At 35.2% G+C, this 21,116-nt stretch overlaps 3 protein-coding genes across 3 annotated transcripts; 1 reads left to right on the top strand and 2 right to left on the bottom strand.

The window, feature by feature from the left end:
- Positions 1-550: 550 nt before the first annotated feature.
- On the top strand, positions 551-4,118 carry LOC102663698 (uncharacterized). The gene is made up of 6 exons (XM_041016180.1): positions 551-639; positions 719-779; positions 893-970; positions 2,291-2,500; positions 3,395-3,799; positions 3,881-4,118. The coding sequence occupies exons 1-6, from the start codon at positions 551-553 to the stop codon at positions 4,109-4,111; spliced, it is 1,074 nt and encodes a 357-aa protein (XP_040872114.1). The 3' UTR covers positions 4,112-4,118.
- A 9,296-nt stretch (positions 4,119-13,414) lies between these two features.
- Positions 13,415-15,148, bottom strand: LOC106799113 (F-box protein PP2-B10). The gene is made up of 3 exons (XM_026128767.2): positions 14,885-15,148; positions 14,194-14,321; positions 13,415-13,745 (listed from the first exon to the last, which is right to left on the bottom strand). Exons 1-3 carry the CDS (start codon positions 15,146-15,148, stop codon positions 13,415-13,417), a joined length of 723 nt encoding a protein of 240 aa, XP_025984552.1.
- A 1,561-nt stretch (positions 15,149-16,709) lies between these two features.
- On the bottom strand, positions 16,710-17,573 carry LOC121175019 (formin-like protein 16). Its single transcript, XM_041016179.1, has one exon. It carries the CDS (start codon positions 17,571-17,573, stop codon positions 16,710-16,712), a length of 864 nt encoding a protein of 287 aa, XP_040872113.1.
- Positions 17,574-21,116: the final 3,543 nt, after the last annotated feature.

The raw sequence follows: 21,116 nt of genomic DNA, 5'->3' as shown, positions 1-21,116 counted from the left end.
CTATTTTCGGATCATTTTTAGTTCCATAATTTTAACTCTCGCCCTCTTCATGAAATTCATTCTTTCTTGTTGTGTTAGAAACACGAGATAAGCACACATTCACATCTTTTTATTTTTCCTAAATTCAACTTAAAACATTCTCAATATATTAAAAAGCAAGAGGGTTCTAAATCAACAAGTCACATAAAAACATTAGAACATCAACAAATTCTTAAAAATAGAAAACATGCATAGTTTTTCAACCAAACTTTTATGGTGGCATCCTTAGGATCTCCAAATCATATCAATTTATTTAGAACACAAACATATCATACAGAAAAAGCACAATAAATCATGAACAGTGCCTAACTCACCTAAATCAATGAGCATAGCTGGGATTTTTATTTCCTTTTACATGCTAAGATTTTTCTAATTTAATTTTTTGAGTAACTTATATGTTATGCCAAGGGCAAATTTCCCAGACTAGGGTTCATTTAGAAATTATTTCCCAGACTAGGGCTCTTTTTAAACAAATACCAGAGGGGTGCTGTTTTTTACGTAGCAGCAGTGCATGGCGCCAGTGGAGATGGCGCCTTCGACAGGGACGAGCCACGTGGCATGTCGCCACTGTGACTGGCGACAAAGGACTGCATATCGCAGGTCCTATTGGCGCATCCAGAGGTGCATGGAAGCGCTGGTTTGACTAGCGACTTCAGCACCTGCACTTCTGCAAACGTAGGCTGCAGCACCTGCAGCTCTGCGGTCGTAGCTGGAAGGCGCCACTCGAGGTGGCGATTTGGGTGAGAGGGAGGCGCCAGTGATGTTGGCGTTTTCAGCTTCAGTGGGATTTAAAAGAAGGTGGTTGAAAGGGAGGCTCCAGTTCACGGTTGCTTGTAAAATTTGTGTGTTGAAGGTGAAAAAGAAGGTGGTTGCTGTTGAGAGAGAGGTAGCTGGTGGTTGCTTGTGTGTTGAGAGTGGTGCTGATCAGTTTGTCTTCTTCCATTTTATAAAAGCTTGTAAGTTATATATTCAATATATTTTATATGTTTTATTTATGTACATGTTTATATTTTGATAAATGAATAATTTTAGGTAGTATAAGTCAATATATTTTATATGTTTTATTTATGTACATGTTTATATTTTGATAAATGAATAATTTTAGGTAGTATAAGATAATAATTTTGTATAGGGCTCTTTGTATTGTTAATGTTATATATGCTATATTATATTTTGATAAATAAATAGTTTTAGGTAGTATAAGATTATAGTTTGAATTGTTAATGTTATATGGTAGATTAGATTTAGGTTTATATGATAAATTAGGAATACTTTTACATACTCTAAGTTATTAATTTTATATGGTAGATTAGGAATATTTTTAATTTTGATATGGTAGATTAGGAATATTTTTAATTTTGATATGGTAGATTAGGAATATTTTTAATTTTGATATGATAGATTAAGTTTAGTTGAAATTTTCCTTAAAATAGATTAGAAATAATTATAGATTAGCTTTAGTTTAAATGTTGTATATGGTAGATTACATTTAATTTAAATATTTAATATCATAGATTAATAAAAATTGTATGTACGGGAAATTATTAATTTTAAATTAGGTTAGAATGAAATATTTTATATTACGTTAGTTTTAGTAATTATTAGACAAAATATGTTATGTTTAAATTATAATAGTTTTACGTATTTAAAATTATTGATTTTGTATATTAAATTATATTACTCGTAATTATTTAAAGTCATTAATTTTGTATATGGTAAATTATTCATAGATTAAGAATAATTTTATGTAGTATAAATTATTAATTTTAAATTAGGTTAGAATTTAATTTTTTATATTACGTTAGTTTTAGTTATTAATTTTTAGTTTTTTATATTACGTTAGTTAATAGTCGAAAATTTAATTATTAATTTTGTATATATATATTATTTTAATTTTTAGTCGAAAATATAAATATTATATTATATATTGAAATTTATATTTGTAAGTAATTTAATTTATTTATAGAATATATATGAATTAGGTTATTTGTATAATATATTTTGTTATTGAAATTAAAAAAATATAATTTATTAATTATGTAAAATTGTCTTTGGATGTAATTTAATTTATTTTGTATAATACATTTAAATTTTCGTGATTGTATAATACATTTAAATTTCCGTGATTGTATAATACATTTAAATTTCCCTTATTTTAATTAAGTTTTTTTGTAAATATACTTAATTTGTGTATGTATAATTAATGTATAAATTTTATCGTTAATGAATTGTTTTATATTTTATTTTGTAGGATCAATGGCATCTTCGTCGTCATGCTCATCGAGCATACAAACTAGGTTTGGTCCAGTTGATGGTGACGTCTTGTGGATGCAACCCAAGCATGTTTCAGAACATGTTTGGAATGGGGAACCAGATAGAAAATTACACATTAGACGAGCAGTGCCGACATATCAAGGTGAAGAACAAATACCAGAGGAAATTGTTCCTCTACTTCGGCAATGTGGGTTTTATTGGATCATGAAGATGGGATACCTAAAGATAAATGCGGCCTTAATTAGTGCGTTCATTGAAAGATGGAGGCCCGAAACCCACACGTTTCACCTGAGATGCGGAGAGGCTACCATTACTCTCCAAGATGTGTCAATTTTATTAGGTCTGCGTACTGAAGGGGCACCATTAATTGGTTCGACAAATCTTGATTGGGCCAATTTGTGTGAAGAATTATTAGGAGTCAGACCACAGGAAGGCGAAATTGAAGGCAGTGTGGTCAAATTAAGTTGGCTGGCTCACCATTTTTCTCACATAAATATTGATGAGGGTAACGTTGAACAATTACAAAGGTTTACCCGTGCGTGGATTCTTCGATTCATAGGAGGTGTCCTCTTTGTTAACAAAAGTAGTAGCAGAGTTTCCTTAAGGTACCTACAATTTTTACGTGACTTTGAACAGTGCAGCACGTATGCGTGGGGACCTGCCGTGCTTGCGTATTTATATAGAGAGATGTGCAGCGCCACCGATTACAAAGTTAAATCAATCGGAGGTATGTGCATCTTAATCCAAATGTGGGCATGGGAACGATGCACCACTTTAGCTCCAAAGAGGACACCTCCCGTCATAGAAAATAAACCACTTGAACACAGGTTTGTCGTTAAAAAAATTACATTTGAATTGAAAATATTTAATGATGGAACATGTTGATAATGATGATTTCATTTTTATTGTAGGTGGCTGCGACGTGGAAATCAGCATATCGGCAATGATGATCTTAGAGTTTTCCGTCGCAAATTGGATCTGATGAAACGACATGAGGTAAGAAGATTGTAATGTAATGGTTAAATTATATTTTAATATGTTATGTTTGACTGAAAATTGACAAGTTTGTTGTTATATGCAGTTTGTCTGGGAGCCATACACACCAACTGTGATGGCAGCGCTGCCTCAAATTTGTGTGGTTGGAAGTGTAGCCTGGTTCGCGGTGGTGCCACTGATTTGTTTTCATGTTGTTGAGTGGCACCAACCTGATAGGGTTTTACGACAATATGGATTGCAACAACCTATTCCCGGGTGTCCTTCGCAACCGCAGAATCTCCATGGCATAACGCTCAAAGGCAAACAAGATGAGAATTGGTTCCACCTGTTGGCCCCAATCATTAGTCAGTGGAACAATGCAGCGCAGTTTAGGGTCGACGTTTATCCTCGACAGCAGGGCCTACTAGGTTTTAACTCGGACTATATGGTGTGGTATAGGCGTAAAACAAAGATGTTTGTCGACCCAAACAATGCAAACACAGCTGCATTGGTATTTATTTGTTTTTCAATGTTTAACTTCTAATAATTTTCTTAAGCGTGAGCATTAATTTGTTGACGCTAATAATTGTAGGGTGAAGTTGTGGAGACTTTACAGTATATGGTGTCACCACAAGGGAGGAACACATGGATAGTTGATGATCTCGTGCCTTACGTGGATAAGTTGGCGATTATATCAGAAGAGCAAGAGAGAGTCACTGAGCCAGTGTCACATGGTCCAGCATCAGAGCGTGAATTCCCAGCACCAGAGTTTCACATTCTTCAGTCAAGTGTTGAAACTCGGGGGTTAGGCAGACGAAGGTAGCCTGTTGAAGCGGAGCAATATTCGCAACAAATGATGGAGCGTGGTCATGGAATGTATTACACGCCAACAACATTTTCCGAATATCCTTCACAGATGTATCAGTATCCCTTTGAAGGTCATCACCTGATACTTCTGCGAGCGAACATTCGTTCGGTGGTGTTGCGGAAACACAAGCTCATTTTTCATGGCCCACTATGACTCCTTCGCAACAGCACGATGCCCCCATGGCAACACCTAACGCCCCATTTGCTCCGCAATGGAATGTACCCGGAGCAATACCTGATATGGGCGACTTATTAGGTGTTGATTTGCGTCAGGAGTTTTCTGCTGAGCCTGAGCAAGCAGAAGCGGGGAGACAACGCGACAGAAGAAATCCTGATCGTCAAGCACGAAGATGGGATCGACCATGTGGCACATCCTCACGACATCGCGGACACCATAATGACTGATTTTTATGTCTCTGTGTAAATTTTTTGTTGTTTGTAAGACATTTGATTTTGACAATTAATCAATCGCATGTCATTTATTATGCCTTACTAATGTATAGAGTTTATGTGGCGCATAAAAGTATAATAATAAACAAAGTATAAAAATAAAAGTAAAGTACACAAACGAAAAAATAAGTAGTTTTACTAATGTATAGGGCTTAGGGGATTGGATTAGGGGTTACGGTTTAAGGGTTACTGTTTTGGATTAGGGTTTTGGGGTAGGGTTAGGGTAAGGACTTAGGGGTTTTCATTAGGTGTTATGGTTAAGGGTGAAAGGGTTTTTAACCAGTTAGGACAAAAATATCAATCCTTAAACTAAAGTAGAATTGAATGCACTCAAATTTAACTATATATGAATTGACTTAGATTTGTAAATAATTAAAACAAAAAAATGTAAATGCAATCAGATTATTTTTGTATATCATTTTATTCTTAAATATACTCAACTAAAAAGGGTGTGTTATGAAATGTTTGGATTTGGGGTTGAGGGTAAACTAATTTTTAACAAGAGTGTTAAGATTTTGATTACATGATACAAAACAAATAATATTGAAGTACACTTTCATTTTAACCTCGAATGATTTTAGAATCATTTTTTTTAGGGATAAGAAACATCAATTTTTGATTATGGGTTAGTGTTAGTGTTAGGGTTAGTTGTTAGGGTTTAGGGTTAGTGTTTTGGGTTTTGGGGTAGGGTTAAGACTTAGGATTGGATTAGGGGTTAGGGATGGAGTTAGGGTTTTTGGTCTATTGTTTGGATTAGGGGTTAGGGTTGGGGCTAAGCCTTAGGGGTTGAAGGGTTACTGTTTTGGAGTAGGGGTTATTGATTTGGGGTGGGTTAGGGTTTTGGGTTAGGGCTTAGGGGTTTAAGGGTTAGTGTTATGAGTTAGGGTTAGTGTTATGGGTTAAATTTAGGGTTTATTAGTTAGGGTTAGGGGTTATGAGTTAGGGTTAGTCTTATGAGTTAGGGTTAGTGTTATGGGTTAATTTTAGGGTTTATTAGTTAGGGGTAGGGGTTATGGGTTAGTGTTATGAGTTAGGGTGAGTGTTATGAGTTAGGGTTAGTGTTATGGGTTAAATTTAGGGTTTATTAGTTAGGGTTAGGGGTTAGGGGTTAGTGTTATGAGTTAGGGTTAGTGTTATGAGTTAAATTTAGGGTTTATTAGTTAGGGTTAGGGGTTATGGGTTAGTGTTATGAGTTAGGGTAGTGTTATGAGTTAGGGTGAGTGTTATGAGTTAGGGTTAGTGTTATGGGTTAGGGTTAGTGTTATGGGTTATTTTTAGGGTTTATTAGTTAGGGTTAGGGGTTATGGGTTAGTGTTATGAGTTAGGGTTAGGGTTAGTGTTATGGGTTAGGGTTAGTGTTGTGGGTTATTTTTAGGGTTTATTAGTTAGGGTTAGGGGTTATGGGTTAGTGTTATGAGTTAGGGTTAGGGTTATGAGTTACATTTAGGGTTTATTAGTTAGGGTTAGGGGTTATGGGTTAGTGTTATGAGTTACGGTTAGTGTTATGAGTTAGGGTTAGTGTTATGGGTTAAATTTAGGGTTTATTAGTTAGGGTTAGGGGTTAAGGGTTAGTGTTATGAGTTAGGGTTAGTGTTATGGGTTAGGGTTAGTGTTATGGGTTAGGGTTAGTGTTATGGGTTAAATTTAGGGTTTATTAGTTAGGGTTAAGGGTTATGGGTTAGTGTTATGAGTTACGGTTAGTGTTATGAGTTAGGGTTAGTGTTATGGGTTAATTTTAGGGTTTATTAGTTAGGGTTAGGGGTTATGGGTTAGTGTTATGAGTTAGGGTTAGTGTTATGGGTTATTTTTAGGGTTTATTAGTTAGGGTTAGGGGTTATGGGTTAGTGTTATGAGTTAGGGTTAGTGTTATGGGTTATTTTTAGGGTTTATTAGTTAGGGTTAGGGGTTATGGGTTAGTGTTATGAGTTAGGGTTAGGGTTATGAGTTAAATTTAGGGTTTATTAGTTAGGGTTAGGGGTTATGGGTTAGTGTTATGAGTTACGGTTAGCGTTATGAGTTAGGGTTAGTGTTAAGGGTTAGGGTTAGTGTTATGGGTTAAATTTAGGGTTTATTAGTTAGGGTTAGGGGTTAAGGGTTAGTGTTATGAGTTAGGGTTAGTGTTATGGGTTAGGGTTAGTGTTATGGGTTAAATTTAGTGTTTATTAGTTAGGGTTAGGGGTTATGGGTTAGTGTTATGAGTTAGGGTTAGTGTTAAGGGTTAGGGTTAGTGTTATGGGTTAATTTTAGGGTTTATTAGTTAGGGTTAGGGGTTATGGGTTAGTGTTATGAGTTAGGGTTAGGGTTATGAGTTAAATTTAGGGTTTATTAGTTAGGGTTAGGGGTTATGGGTTAATGTTATGAGTTAGGGTTAGGGTTATGGGTTAGGGTTAGGGTTATGAGTTATATTTAGGGTTTATTAGTTAGGGTTACTGATTATGGGTGAGTGTTATGAGTTAGGGTTAGTGTTATGGGTTAGGGTTAGTGTTATGGGTTAGTGGCTTAAAGTACCGAATTCATTGAACCCCAGAAATTCAATACATTGAACATAACGTAAACAAATACAAGTCACTCGACTAACATACATAAATCAATGATTTGAACAACTCCCATGCTCAGATTGCATTGGACAGCGACGCCTGTTATGGCCTTCGGCTCCACATCTACTGCATTTTGTTCGGTGCTCAGATGGTTCGACCCAATCCATCTCATTTCTTATCCTTGTTGATTTTGGCCGACCTTTCGCACGAACTGTAGTTGGGTCAGGGATAAGTGTCCATGCGTCATCAGAAGGAGGAATAGCCGCTTCATTCCCAAGAGGCCACCATTGTGCGGAGTAAGCTTTTAAGATGTGCTCGTTTGTATAAACAACATCTATATATTGGTTCATGCTCACGTAACCACAAGCTGCAATAATGTGTGAACATGGATAGTGAAGCGCAGAATACCTTCCGCATTGACAATGACGGCCATTCAAGTTTACTGCCCACTTTTGTCCGCCACGTTGCGTTATAGGGTTGAAGCTCTCCTCTACTTCAAATCGTGTGGAGTGGATATCATACACGCGAACGATGTGCGTACAAGCTTGTTCTTGATTTTTCCTTAGTTCTTTAACAAGCTTTGAACAATATACTTGGCCTTCATTTAACTGTCTTTGCGCTTGGCGGCCACGCTCAACAAAGTACTTTCGACACCTACTGTACGTTGATTTGACCAATGCTGTTATGGGAATGTTTCGACAATCCTTCAAAACCTTATTGATACATTCTGAAAGGTTGGTTGTCATGTGGCCATATCGACGTCCTTCTCTATCATAAGCCATCGTCCATTTTTCCTTTGAAATTCGATCAACCCATGTGGCTATGGCTGGACTCAGTTCACGAAATTTTTGTAAATTCTGATAAAAAATGTGCTTGCAAGGAGTGTAGGCTGCATAAAAATAGTTATGAATAACAATTTTAAGTATATAGGAAACTTAAATAAACGTCACCATCAAATAGGAAATCTTACCCAATTTTTTCAACATTTCTTTTTGTTTGGCATTATTGAATTTCCGATTGAAGTTGCTTGCTATGTGTCGCACGCAGTAGACATGATAACCGTGGGGAGGTTGCCAACCAAGGGCTTCGTTAGCGACAGCGGACTTTATACTCGCGTGTCGATCAGATATCAAACAAATACCATTTTGATCTGTGACGTGTTCACGCAAGTGTGCCAAAAACCATGACCACGCTGTCAACGTCTCACCTTCAACCACCGCGAATGCTAGAGGAAGGACACCACCATTTCCATCTTGTGATGTGGCCATTAAGAGGATCCCACGGTATTTGCCGTACAAATGTGTGCCGTCAACTTGTATGATTGGCTTACAGTACTTGAAAGCTTCTTTACATTGCCCAAAAGTCCAAAAAACTCTATGAAACTGACGGTGTTCGCGACTAACCGTATTCCCAACGATAAAATCATCATGTAGTACTTGAAAATATGATCCAGGAGAATGATTTTGCATGTGTCTTAGCCACGACGAAAGTTTCGCATATGACTCATCCCAATCGCCATATTCAATTGCAATGGCTTTCTGTTTCGCCAACCACGCTTTTTTGTACGACACCTTGTACGCAAATTCACTGTTAATCCTCTCTTGAATCAAAGAAATTTTTATTGATGGGTCTTCTCTGATCATGCCTGTGAATAACATTACAAAATTTAAATGACAATTAACAATAAATGAACATAATATGAACATAAAATACGTACCTACTACACAAGTGGCAATTAAATCTGAATCAAGTTTCTCGTGATCTTGTGTCATGCTCATATTCAGACATGTGTGTGGTCCACCCCATTGTGTGACTTTCCACGTATCTGTTTTTTTAGATAAAATTGCCCTCATATAGAAAGGGCAAGGACACTCTGCATTCTTATTCAAGCAACAAACCACATACTTGTTCGATTTGCTTTCAACAACTTTGAAACTTTGATGCACCTTCATAACATATTGTTTGACTGCATTTTTGACCGCATCTTTACTATCAAATTCCATGCCAACATATAATTCTTGGCCAACATTAAAGGTCGACGACATCTCCAAACCGCAAATGTCCTCCTCATCAGGATAACTCCAGTTGATATTGTTATAATGAAAAGCATCATTCCAAAATGAATTTTCAATTCGTTGTGCACCTAACAGTTCAAAATAAAAAATCAAATCATACTTATTTACCATTAAATACAATTGTCATCAAATAATAAATGTATTGTCAAATTTTTTTATACAGCAAATTATACCTTCTGCTGGGTGAACAATTCTTACTGGTTGAGGAATGTCGGTGACTTCATCGTCTGTTTCAGATATACCGTCAACACTGTCATCTTCGTCTACAGACTCTTCAACGTATGAGTTAGACACAAGATAATCATCATCATCATCATCATCATCATCATCGTCTTCGTCAATATGTAAATTGCTCATATTTGTTGCCGGTTGTGTCTCATCATTAGATAAATAATTTCCACATGATGTAAGCGAATTTGCGGAATGAAACATTGAACCACCAGCAACATCCTTTTCTATGTACAATTCCAAAACTGACATTTGGTCTTGTTGTTTAAAACTTTCTAACATCGTTTCAACGTCTTCGTCATCACAAATTTGCAAGATAATATATTTTCCTGACACTAAAAATCTACAGCTGATAGCTGAAATAATTTCATTATTTTGTAACTTTACCTTATCTCCAATTTTTTTCTTCAAGGCATTGAAACTAATTCCACGTTTAATCTGAATCGCTTTTTTACTTCCTTCAAATATTACACCATCATTATCTTCATATACCCTTCCATTGAAATACAACACTGTTATAACCGAATTCATCCTGTACCTACAAAAAAAATATTTTAACACGTCAAATAAATTACAAGATAGTCATTTTTAACACGAAAACACTAGATTTCTCTTTTAAAGTGTAATCCCAAAATATCTCTTTATTGGAACTTTACATTCAATTTCTCTTTTAAAATTTTTTAATTAACTTCAAATTACTTTCATGAGACACACTTAAAAAAATGAACAATTTCAAGATAGTCATTTTTAACACAAAATTAAATAATTCATGAACGAAGTTAGTATTATAAATAATTAATCTTAACATTAATAGCTTTAACATGGAAAAAGCTAATTACAAAATTGCTAAAAATATAATAAAATATTTAACACTTTCAAGTTGAACGCTTATAAATTTTTAACACACCAAAAACCAACTTAATCTAATTAAAAAAATACTACAACTTCATCTTAAAAAAAATTCATACTCAAAATATTTACTTTAAATAAATATAATCTACAAATTTTTTTTATTCAAAGTTCAAACATTCATCAATTTTTAACATACTAACAAATTTTGAATCTAGAACACATTTATATGACATATCCGATGGGACGATGCAAGAATTTAGTTATGGATCAAATAATTCATGTACACGTTTAATCAGCATCTATGATTATTTTGGAAAAAAAAGTTATAACCAAATAAATTTATTAACAAAGATGTAAATAAATTTATTTCACGAAAATTGTTCACGGAAGGAAAAAATAGAAGCAATTAAACGCGATTTCTGTACAAATTATCAACACCAACCTAATCTAATTAAAAAATTATTACAAATTTCATATTCAAAATATTTTTATTTTCACTCAAAAAATTATCTTCAAATTAATATTGTTACACAATTTTTCTTTTATTTTTGACATTTAAACACACATTTAAACAAGCATATCAAATATAAACGTTAATTTAATTTTAAAATAAATAAATACTATATACAAAAATTAAGTTACAACCTAACAAAATAACTTAAAAAAATTTTCATACCACACAGTTTTTTGAACAGCTAAATCCACCAAAACAAAACAGAAACAATCTCAAAGGCACGGCTAATAGCTTTAAATTGAAACCTTGGCAGTTGCAAGAAAAGGAAAATGAAGCAGTTTGCAAGAAAAATGAAATGAAGCAGTTGCAAGAATAAGCACAAAACACGGATAATAGCTTTAAAATGAAACCTCTGGCAGTTGCAAGAAAATGAAAATGAAGTAGTTTGCAAGAAAAATGAAATGAAGCAGTTGCAGGAATAAGCACAAAACGAAATATTTGAAGACCCTAAATCGCCAAGGCAGCTGGCGTTTTCACCCTAAATCGCCAAAGGCCCTGGCGTTTTCCCTGCTGCACTGCACCTTCACTAGACCTGCAAAAGCTGCACCTGCTACGCGTAGGGAAGCGCTGGTTTGACCAGCGACTCTACCCTGCATGGCCAAAGCGCCATTGCAGGTGGCGACATCACTGCTGTCGCCAGTGGCAGAGGCGACACAGCCACGTGTCGCGTGCCTGAGTGTGGCGCTGTTCATGCTAGCGATTTGCATGAATAATTCCAATGCTGCTACGTAAAAAATAGCACCCCTCTGGTATTTGTTTAAAAAGAGCCCTAGTCTGGGAAATAATTTCTAAATGAACCCTAGTCTGGGAAATTTGCCTATGCCTAACACTTAGTCAAATCCATGGGTTCCGAGAGAGAGGTAGAGAATAGAAATTTCACAAATTGCTTCAAGCATGCCAAATTCAAAACTGAAAAGGTCAAGCATTCAAAATCACATATCAACCATATTTTTACCAAGCACCAAGAATCAACTTGACTCCAAGCCAAATTTAGACTCATTGGGTCCATAAATCACCTCCAAAATGACATGCATGGTCTCAAGACACAAGGATCCTAACATGCAAACTGATTTTCAGTCATGAACCAACACCAATCACACAACCATCAAATAGAAATAAAGATCAATTCATAAATTTGACATGCGCCAAAAAAAATATTGGGGGAAAGGGTTAAGGAATACAACCCTTTGGTGTTTTGAAAATAAAAAAGGAAATAAAAATATGAAAATTCAAGCCAAAGCTTGAACTACTCTTGGGCTATTCTAAGCAAATCAACAGAGAATTTTTAAAATAAAAATAAAAGGGTTACGATGAGAAATCGTGGCTTGGTGGATCAATCGAATACTTAAGTTACTTTGTGAAAGAAACCATCATCTCTCACCATTTGATTAGTGGTTGTAGGTGCCTCCTTGAGGTTCTCCTTCCCCTTGTTCTATACGACCAAAAGAACAAAGAGAATGGATACTGAAACTGTTAAGAACACGTGAGTGAGAGTTGAGGTGTGTGTGAGCCTTGGGTAGAAGGGAAAAAAGTGAGAAACTGTATTTGTGTGCGCCTCTGTGGAAACCTAGAGAGAATGAAGAGTTGTTTTTTTAGTTTATAACTTTTTAGAGAGATTTAAAATGAGTGAAATGAGCATGTTTGTGAGATGGGGGTTAAAATTTTGGAGTAGTAATTAATAAGAATTTTTTTAGCATACTTCAGCATTAGACAAGAAAGCCCTAGCCTTGGTGTTAAGGGGTAAATTGGAAATAAAATGGGGCAATGAGTTAATAATAATTTTTTGTGTGTTCAAGGAATAATTTGGGATAAAATGAATCAACATTTAAATTTGGCTATGAAAAATTTAATTAATTTGGAATAAAATGAGAAAGTAAAATTAAAAGAGATTTCCTACAACACCAATCCAATATCAAAATTCTCCCCCACAAACACCTAGGGAAACTAAGGATTATGTTTGTTGACATTGAGAATATAACTTGTTAAATCTATCTTTTAATATCTTCCTCCATCCAATGATCATGCCAAAAAAGGAAAAGTGGCTCCCCATTATACCTTTTTCAATATGGAATGTGAGAACCAATTCTCCTTAAATCATACATTCAATTTTTATAAGGAGTAGATGTCCCTCCATCACCTTAAGTCCTTATTCTCCCTAAAGTTTAGCTTTCCATCTCTGAATACATAACGACCTACAAAAAATTGATAACATAAACTTGTGTTAGTAGTCATCATTTCCCACAACCATTTTCCTAATTAAACTCGGTTAAAAGCCCTTAAATCCTTGATCCCTAGCTTCACCCATTTTTCTCTCTCTACAAGCATTATGCCAAAATCCCCCTTCCCGAACTCAAACATCCCATTTAGTTATTTTTGCAACGAGTAAAATCCCATTTGTACATGTAATAACAAAAATTCCTTTTAATTTAGTATTTTACTACAATATAAATATTATATAAAGTCTAATTATTAAAAATCGAATGATAAATCCTATCACTCTAAATTTCACTTTTAATCAAAGATCAATTTTATTAAATTAAATTATTTCAAAATAAAGTCTGCAAACTCTAATTCAAACACACATAGAAAGATTTCCTTTCCATTCACAAATTTTTGGGCCTGAACTCAACTCCTTCAACAATAAGGCAACAATAAGACCTCAAATCATTATTCTTCAACTTATAATGAAAATCCACTAAGTTATATCCGTCTCCGCTAAAAAAGTCTGTGATCTCAACCTCCATCCATCCATCTTCTCTCCTCTGAGCTCTCTCCAGCATCCATTGTAGGTTCCTAGGTTGAAAATCTTGGTCTACCAAATGAAAGATGAAGTAAACACCATAATTTGTATTTGGCGACAAAACTTTTGTGTCTAAATTACTTCCCGTAACACGCAGTTTGTAGTCGAATTTGATCTGTACTAGTTGGTAAAATCTGCACGGGTAACACTTATCACTGAATATATGAAAACATATAAGAATTGATAAATAAATATTGGGGCTCAGAATGTGACAACTTTTTACTAAAAGCTTTTATGCAAATTAGTTCTTTAAGGATAATTAAATTTGTTTAAAAGTTGTAAACTTGAAAGGATAAATTTCTTACTAGCAGTTAAATTTTTTAGACAATCTTTATACATTTACACTTCAAGACCGAAACAATAGAAGTTTCCTTTTCAAAAACCAACCTATAATAATTGATGAACATAATGTTTAGTTAGGACTTAGGAGTGTATAGTGATGACAAATTGACAATTGACCACAATCTAAGTAATATTATATATTGTTATTAATATCTATGATTGAATTAGATTGCAAATAATCTTTTTTTATTATTATTATTATACAATTGCAAAAACATTGGAAGAGAAAAGAAAGCAAACCTCGACTGTGGTACAGATTCCTCGGACGAGAAATAGCATTCAGAACCACTCGACCGGATACGGAATTCGATTCCCGATGCACTCACCATGCAGCACTTTTTGCCGGTAGCTTTCTCTAGATATAAACTCTGTTCAATCCAAATCAATTTTATCATTTTACAAGTTAAATGAAAATAAATAGGGAATTTGATGATGTGAGATTTAGTAGGATTATCCCCCCAAATTGTTAAACAATGATTAAAAAGAGAATAAGCAATATCAAGATCATGACACAAAACTGAGAAAAATTCAGGATGATCCACTCATTATTTTCAACTAAACAAAGATACATTGGGAGCAAACTATTTATTGGTATAATAAATTAGAAAAACAATTTGCAGCCGACGCAAAATACTTTGTCGTTAATAAACGATTATAAAAATACTTACCAACAAATAGGAATTTTACCTCAATAATAAGAATTGAACTCACGTTCTTTTGGAATGAGTTATCAATTAGATTAACTTTTTGGTTGCTAACAAATATTTAGTAATATAAGTGTGCCATATATTGCTAGTTAACATTAATATAAAAAAAAAACTTGTAATATGATCATCAATCGATATGGCTAAGGCGTAATTTCATAATCTATAAAATACAAATCAATCATGTGAGAAATTAAAATCACCATAGACTTGAGTGATAGTCTTACCATATTCCCATTGACCAAAAGAACATGATGGACACTGAGGTGTGAGTAAATTTGTTTTTTGGAGAATAAATTAAGGGATGGTGTTGAAGACTGATCTATGATATCTTTGTAATCAGATGGAAGAAAGTTCTCCCACACAGCATCTGAATCTGCAATTTCTTTAAAGAATGGGGACACAAGAGATAATCTGCATGCATCCTCAGGAGATGTGAAGGAAACAATCATTGAGATACACTCTTCGGGAAGAACCTTTGTGATATCCATTTTTCTTTGTTATTCTCTATATCAGGACTGACACTATAAGTATTGTTCCTTAAAAATTTTGGACACTAAGCCCCCTTTAAATAGAGGTTTGAAAAATATACAAATTTTCAAATAGGAAATTGGTAGAAAGACAATTAATTAAAGATGAATTATGCAAAATATGAAACATTATTAGAGAATCCATAGAAAAGAAGAAAAAAAACACACGTAATTAACTTCCTAATTAAAAAATGTGATAAAAAAGATAAACAAATAAAGAAAATTACAAAGAATGATAAGGAAGTTAGAAACAATATCTAAAATATTGAAAAAAGTAAGAATTAATTAATAATAAAATAAATTATCATTGTTTGATTACCTTTTTTTTACTTTATAATTTTCATAGAGTTTTTTTATTTAATATATTTTCACGACCGAGATCGTGTTGGATTGGTGAAAAATGTCTAAAAGTTATTTTGAAAATAGAATTTTGAGAAAATGTTTAAAAAGGTATTTTAGCAAAAAATTGATCTTTGTAAAAAGAAAATAAGAAGAACAAATTTGATCTATGAAAATAAGATAAGCATGTGTGTGATCAATTTATGGCGAGGAAGAAAACTAAATTCCACAACCCCATAATGTGTTCCTTCAAATTAGTCACCTTAAAGTTGATTGTGTAATATTTAATAACTAAAAAGAATTATTTTTTGCATATTAAATAAAATAAAAGTAAATGAATTTATTTTCTTTTTGAGAAAGAAAAGAAAATAATTTACTTTTATAATAATAAGTTTTTTGGAAAGAATATTAGTAGATTTTTTTGTTAGAAGAAAATTTATTTCGATTAGACCTTGGTGATATTTTGGAAAAAAGACAAATTATTTTGGAAAGACTTTTATCTTACTTCTTGGTAAGTTAGAAAGATAGGAATTTATTTATTTTATTGAAAGAAGAATCTATATTGACCAAGACTTGAGATAGTATAATTTTACTTATATAAAGTTGGGGGTAAAAAATATGATAACGAAGATAGGAAATTTCGCTACACAGATACTATATATATATTGTCCCCTTTCTCTCTCATTCCCAAGTTGACAACTATTTGATAAGAAACACTTTTCGAGGAGGCTATTATCCCACAATGGATATTTTTCAAAGTCTATAAATGAACATTGTTATGGGCTTGGAGTTTGAGGACCAAGCAGTCTCCTAAGAGAGAAGAAAAGAGTGGGAGAGAGAGAACTAGGGAGGAACGTTTTCTGTTATTTTTCTGATATCCTTCCAGCACCATTTCTTTACATATATATAGCTATTATAGAGGGGACAAGTCCCGACAAGCAAAAACGGAAAAGATAAAAGCAATCCGAAATATCCTAACAGCAAATATGCCTTTATTCTACTACCTACGCATCTTCTAGAAGACACGATGCTATCACACGGGTTTGCGCTTTTCCTACGTACGGTGCATGTATGCATGATGCATGATGCTAGCCATGTTGTACATTCCTTCCTCTTGGACCTTTGGTGCTTACTTCCTGCAGACCCATCATACTATTCCTATCATTCCACAGCCCTTGGAAATTCACCTTGCCCTCAAGGTGATACGCTCAACCAAGACTACCAAGGTAATACCAGGGTCCCAGGGTCTGTGGCGGCAAAACTCACTCAGCTCAACACCTGTCCGTAGTGCCAAGACAGCTGGGCTGCACTTGCGTGAGACCATGATAGACCCAAAGAGTCCAAATCTCAGTCCAAACAACGTGATGGCTCGATGTTCTTCCTGCTTGGCGTGAGGAGCCAGGAAGATTGTGGGTCGTGGCGGGATTATGGGTTGGAGCTGTATGGGTGCGAAAGGTGGTGGCGGAGGCGTCGTGGCTGGTGGAGGTGGCGGCGGAGGCGTCGTGGCTAGCGGAGGTGGCGACGGCGGAGGCGTTGTTGCTGGTGGAGGTGGCGGTGGCAACGGCGGAGGGGTCAGTGGAGTTAACGGCGGTGGCGTCGACAATGGCAGAGGTCGAAGCGAAGTTCGCAGCAGAGGTCCGAGTCGTCGAGGCAGTCGGAGGAGAAGGGCATCCAGTTGGGCGTCGAGGCGACGCGTAACGGCCTCAAGTTTGGTCAATGCCGCCTCAAGGCGGTCCTCAGTGGCGGACGATGAGTGTGGGTAGTGGTAGGCAGCCATGGAAGTGGCGTATGGTGAGTGGCAGCAATTGAAGGCGGTCGTGGGAGCTCCGTACGGCGAGTAGTAGCCATGGACGGCAGCCATGGAAGCTTGGAATGGTGGTTGCTGAAATGAAGGAGGGGTTCTCTCGGGATCGAACAAGCTCAGCAACCGTTGGCGGGTACTCTCAAAATCAATCCCAAGGGATTGAGCTGGGTGTACAAAGGGATGAAGGGTGTGCGGCAATGAAGGTGTGTGGAGATGGGTATGGCAGCCATGGAAGGCAGCCATGGGCTCTCAGTGAAAGCACCAATGTTACGGGCTTGGAGTTCGAGGACCAAGCAGCCTCCTAAGAGAGAAGAAGAGAGTGAGAGAGAGAGAACTAGGGAGGAACATTTTCTTCTATTTTTCTGATATCCTTCCAGCACCATTTCTTTACATATATATAGCTGTTATAGAGGGGACAAGTCCCGACAAGCAAAAACGGAAAAGATAAAAGCAATCCGAAATATCCTAACAGTAAATATGCCTTTATTCCACTACCTACGCATCTTCTAGAAGACACGATGCTATCACACGGGTTTGCGCTTTTCCTACGTACGGTGCATGTATGCATGATGCCAGCCATGCTGTATGTTCCTTCCTCTTGGGCCTTTGGTGCTTACTTCCTGCAGACCCATCTTACTATTCCTATCAAACATCAAGGCACTACACTCAACAAAGCTACCTGAAATTCCTCTGAAACTCTGCTCAATTCATAGACGATCAATACACTTGTGTTTAGAGAGCTATTATTTCCCTAGCAAATTTTTCTTGTGATAAGTTATCCATTTTATATCATCTCTTTGAGAGTTGAATTTTGGTATTTATTCAAGTTGTTAGTATAAAAAGCAAGGAATGACTATGTGACTAAAAAGTACTTGAAGTTTATTATATCAATCTCTCAGGGGAGAGATCAACAGTGTGCTAGAAGTGACAATAGAATAATTGTATAAAATGTATTGTATAAAAAGTAACAGATAGAATACTTATTTTGTAATTAGTTTGATTACCAGACTTATTCAAAGTCTTTGAAGAAGAACCAGACTTAACTCAAGGATATATTAAATAAATTAGTATAAAATAAGGTTTAATGGACAAATTTTTATAGCTTTAACTTGTTTTTTCTTGTGTTCATTTTAAATACATCTTGGATGCCGAAGGTCTTGATTAAAACTATTTGTGAAATCTGATTGATTAAATGGAGGAACTTTTTCAAATCTTATTTTGTAAGTCCTTTGTGAAATCTAATTTATGAAAGCCATGATCTTTGAAAAAGTTTTAAAGTTTAAACATACATTAAAAATATTTGAGAAATCTTGTTTTAAAGTTTTAAAGTTTAAACATACATTAAAAATATTTGAAAAAGTTTTAAAGTTTAAACATACATTAAAAATATTTAAAGTTTAAAGTTTTAAAGTTTTAATGGACCAACTTTTACAAATCTTGTTTTGTAAGTCCTTTATGAAATCTAATTTATGAAAGCCACGGTCTTTGAAATTTTTTCATAATCAAGAGTGGCAGGACAATGTACAATTCATAAGGAAACCACCCTCCACAAAAGACAACATATCATTTGCATTTGAATTTGGAGAGAGTAAACAAGAGGGTCCGATCGGTGCTACCCAAAATGATGTCGTATCCAATAGAATAATTTTTAGTTATTTAAGGAAATAAATATTAACAAGTGATCAGCTCTTCTAGATGTTTCTTAGAGCTTCGTGATCAACTCATTATTATCTTGGCATGTGAAGAATTCGTAATTTTTCCACAACATGGTCAAGGCTACAAAATAACATAATAAAATTGTTCATCTTATTGGAGATGATGGAAGGTTATTAGTTAGCTCACATGATAGCCTTTGTGAGAATTACTGATATCCAAAGAAACTTCCTTTTAAACAACAATGAAAGTTCAAGGAAAATAGCTTGGGAAAGCTGGGAAAAGGTGTGTTCTCCAAAGGAGTTTGGAGCTCTAGGGTGAAAAACATTGAATGGTTTAATGAAGAACTATTGAGAAAATGGAGGTGGGCACTTTTTCTTGAAGAACAATCATCATGGGTCACAATAATTAATTCCAAATACAGTGGTTGGAGGGGTCTAGTTGACACTCATAGCCAAAACACATCTTCTATTTGGTGGAGAGATTTGAGCAGAGTGTGTGGGATCAATAGCGTCACCAAGTGGTTTGACTCTTCTTTTGAATGGAGGGTTGGGAGGGGCAATTTGGCAAGATTTCTGAAGGATGATTCGTTGGGGCATGGGCCTCATGAAACAATAGCCTCGAGGTTGTTTTCCATAGCATGGCTGAAAGAGGCATATGGGAGCTTGGGTTAATGGTTCATGATGTTGGGATTTATTGTGGAAGAGGAGAGTCTTTGCTTGGGAAGAAGAATTAATCTGAAGGTTGGAAACAAAAATACAAGGATTTAGTCTGAGGTTAACACAAAGGGACTTATGGTGGTGGGGTGAAAGTAGTTCAGGGTTTTACATGGTGAGTGATGCATATATAGAGTGATCTTATCCGAGAGGATCCAATTATGTGAGAACCAAACTATGAGAGTGTTGTGGAAAGGGAGAGCACCACCAAGGCCTTGTTACTTGCATGGAGAGTGTTGGATTTTTTAACTCCTTTCTTATGTGGAGTAAAGGTCCAAATGAGAAGATACGTATGTCTTACTTATTTAAGTGGAGAGGAAAATCATTGTGATTTTCGCATATTCACTAAAAAATGTTTTTCAGATTGCAACTACTGATTTGTTAACCATTAGATCGAGCTGATTTTTGGACAGCAGATTCTACACACGTGATGTTTTAAATTATGTGATTGGATCGTGAAAAAGATATCTCGAGAAAGAGATAAGTGTTTCGCATTCTATGCTTTATATTTTGGGGATTTTATTTTCTTGTCTCTATTGTACCAATTGAGGGTCTATTTTGATTTGGTTGTTTGTAGCATGTTTTAGTGCACTTGTTAGAGGTTCTCTTGTATCTTCATTGATTATAGTGGAGTTATTTTTTTTGTCTAGACGGCCCGTGATTTTTACCCTTGCATTGAGGGATTTTCCACATTAAACAAATTGTATCTCTGTTTTCTTTAATTTCTATCTTGCACTCTATATTTTATTGGTGCTCCTCACAGGTTCTTACAAGTTTAGGAGGAATTTATTTCCACTACTTATTACTCTATTATAAAGTTTGTTATTGTGTTGACCTATTTCCCCCTATCAGAGTGGTATCAGAGCTCTTGCTTAAGGGGTTATTTTTCTACTTGCTTGAATGATGGAGGCACATATGAAGATGGTAACCTTGAGTGAAGCAAACTATCACTTTTGGAAAGGCGAGATGAAGGACTTGCTATTTGTGAAGAATATGCATCTTTCGGTCTTTGGCACACAGAAGCCAGATTCTATGTCTGATGAAAAGTAGGGTTTTGAACATGAACGTGTATATGGTTTTATTAGACACTTTGTAGATGAACCCATTTATAGTCTCATTTCTCATGAGACACATGCAGGAACTCTGTGGTAAACTCTTGAGTCCTTGTATGCTTCTAAATTAGGGAGCAAAAAATTGTATCTATTAAAAAGCATTGTTGAATTGAAGTACAAGGACAAGAGTTCATTTACTGAGCACTTGAGTGAATTTCAAGGATGTTGTGATGATCAGTTGTTAGCTGCAGGTATCAACTTTGATGATGATGATGTGTTGAGATTGTTCCTATTAATAACTCTACCTGATTCGTGGGAGACATTCTAGGTCCCCCTAATTAGTGTTGCCCCCAATGGTATTGTTC

This window comes from Glycine max, chromosome 6 (assembly GCF_000004515.6).
Source record: "Glycine max cultivar Williams 82 chromosome 6, Glycine_max_v4.0, whole genome shotgun sequence".
In the NCBI taxonomy this organism is placed as follows: Eukaryota; Viridiplantae; Streptophyta; class Magnoliopsida; order Fabales; family Fabaceae; genus Glycine; species Glycine max.
Note: the sequence above shows the minus strand (reverse complement) of the source record. Positions and strands in the feature narration are given on the sequence as shown.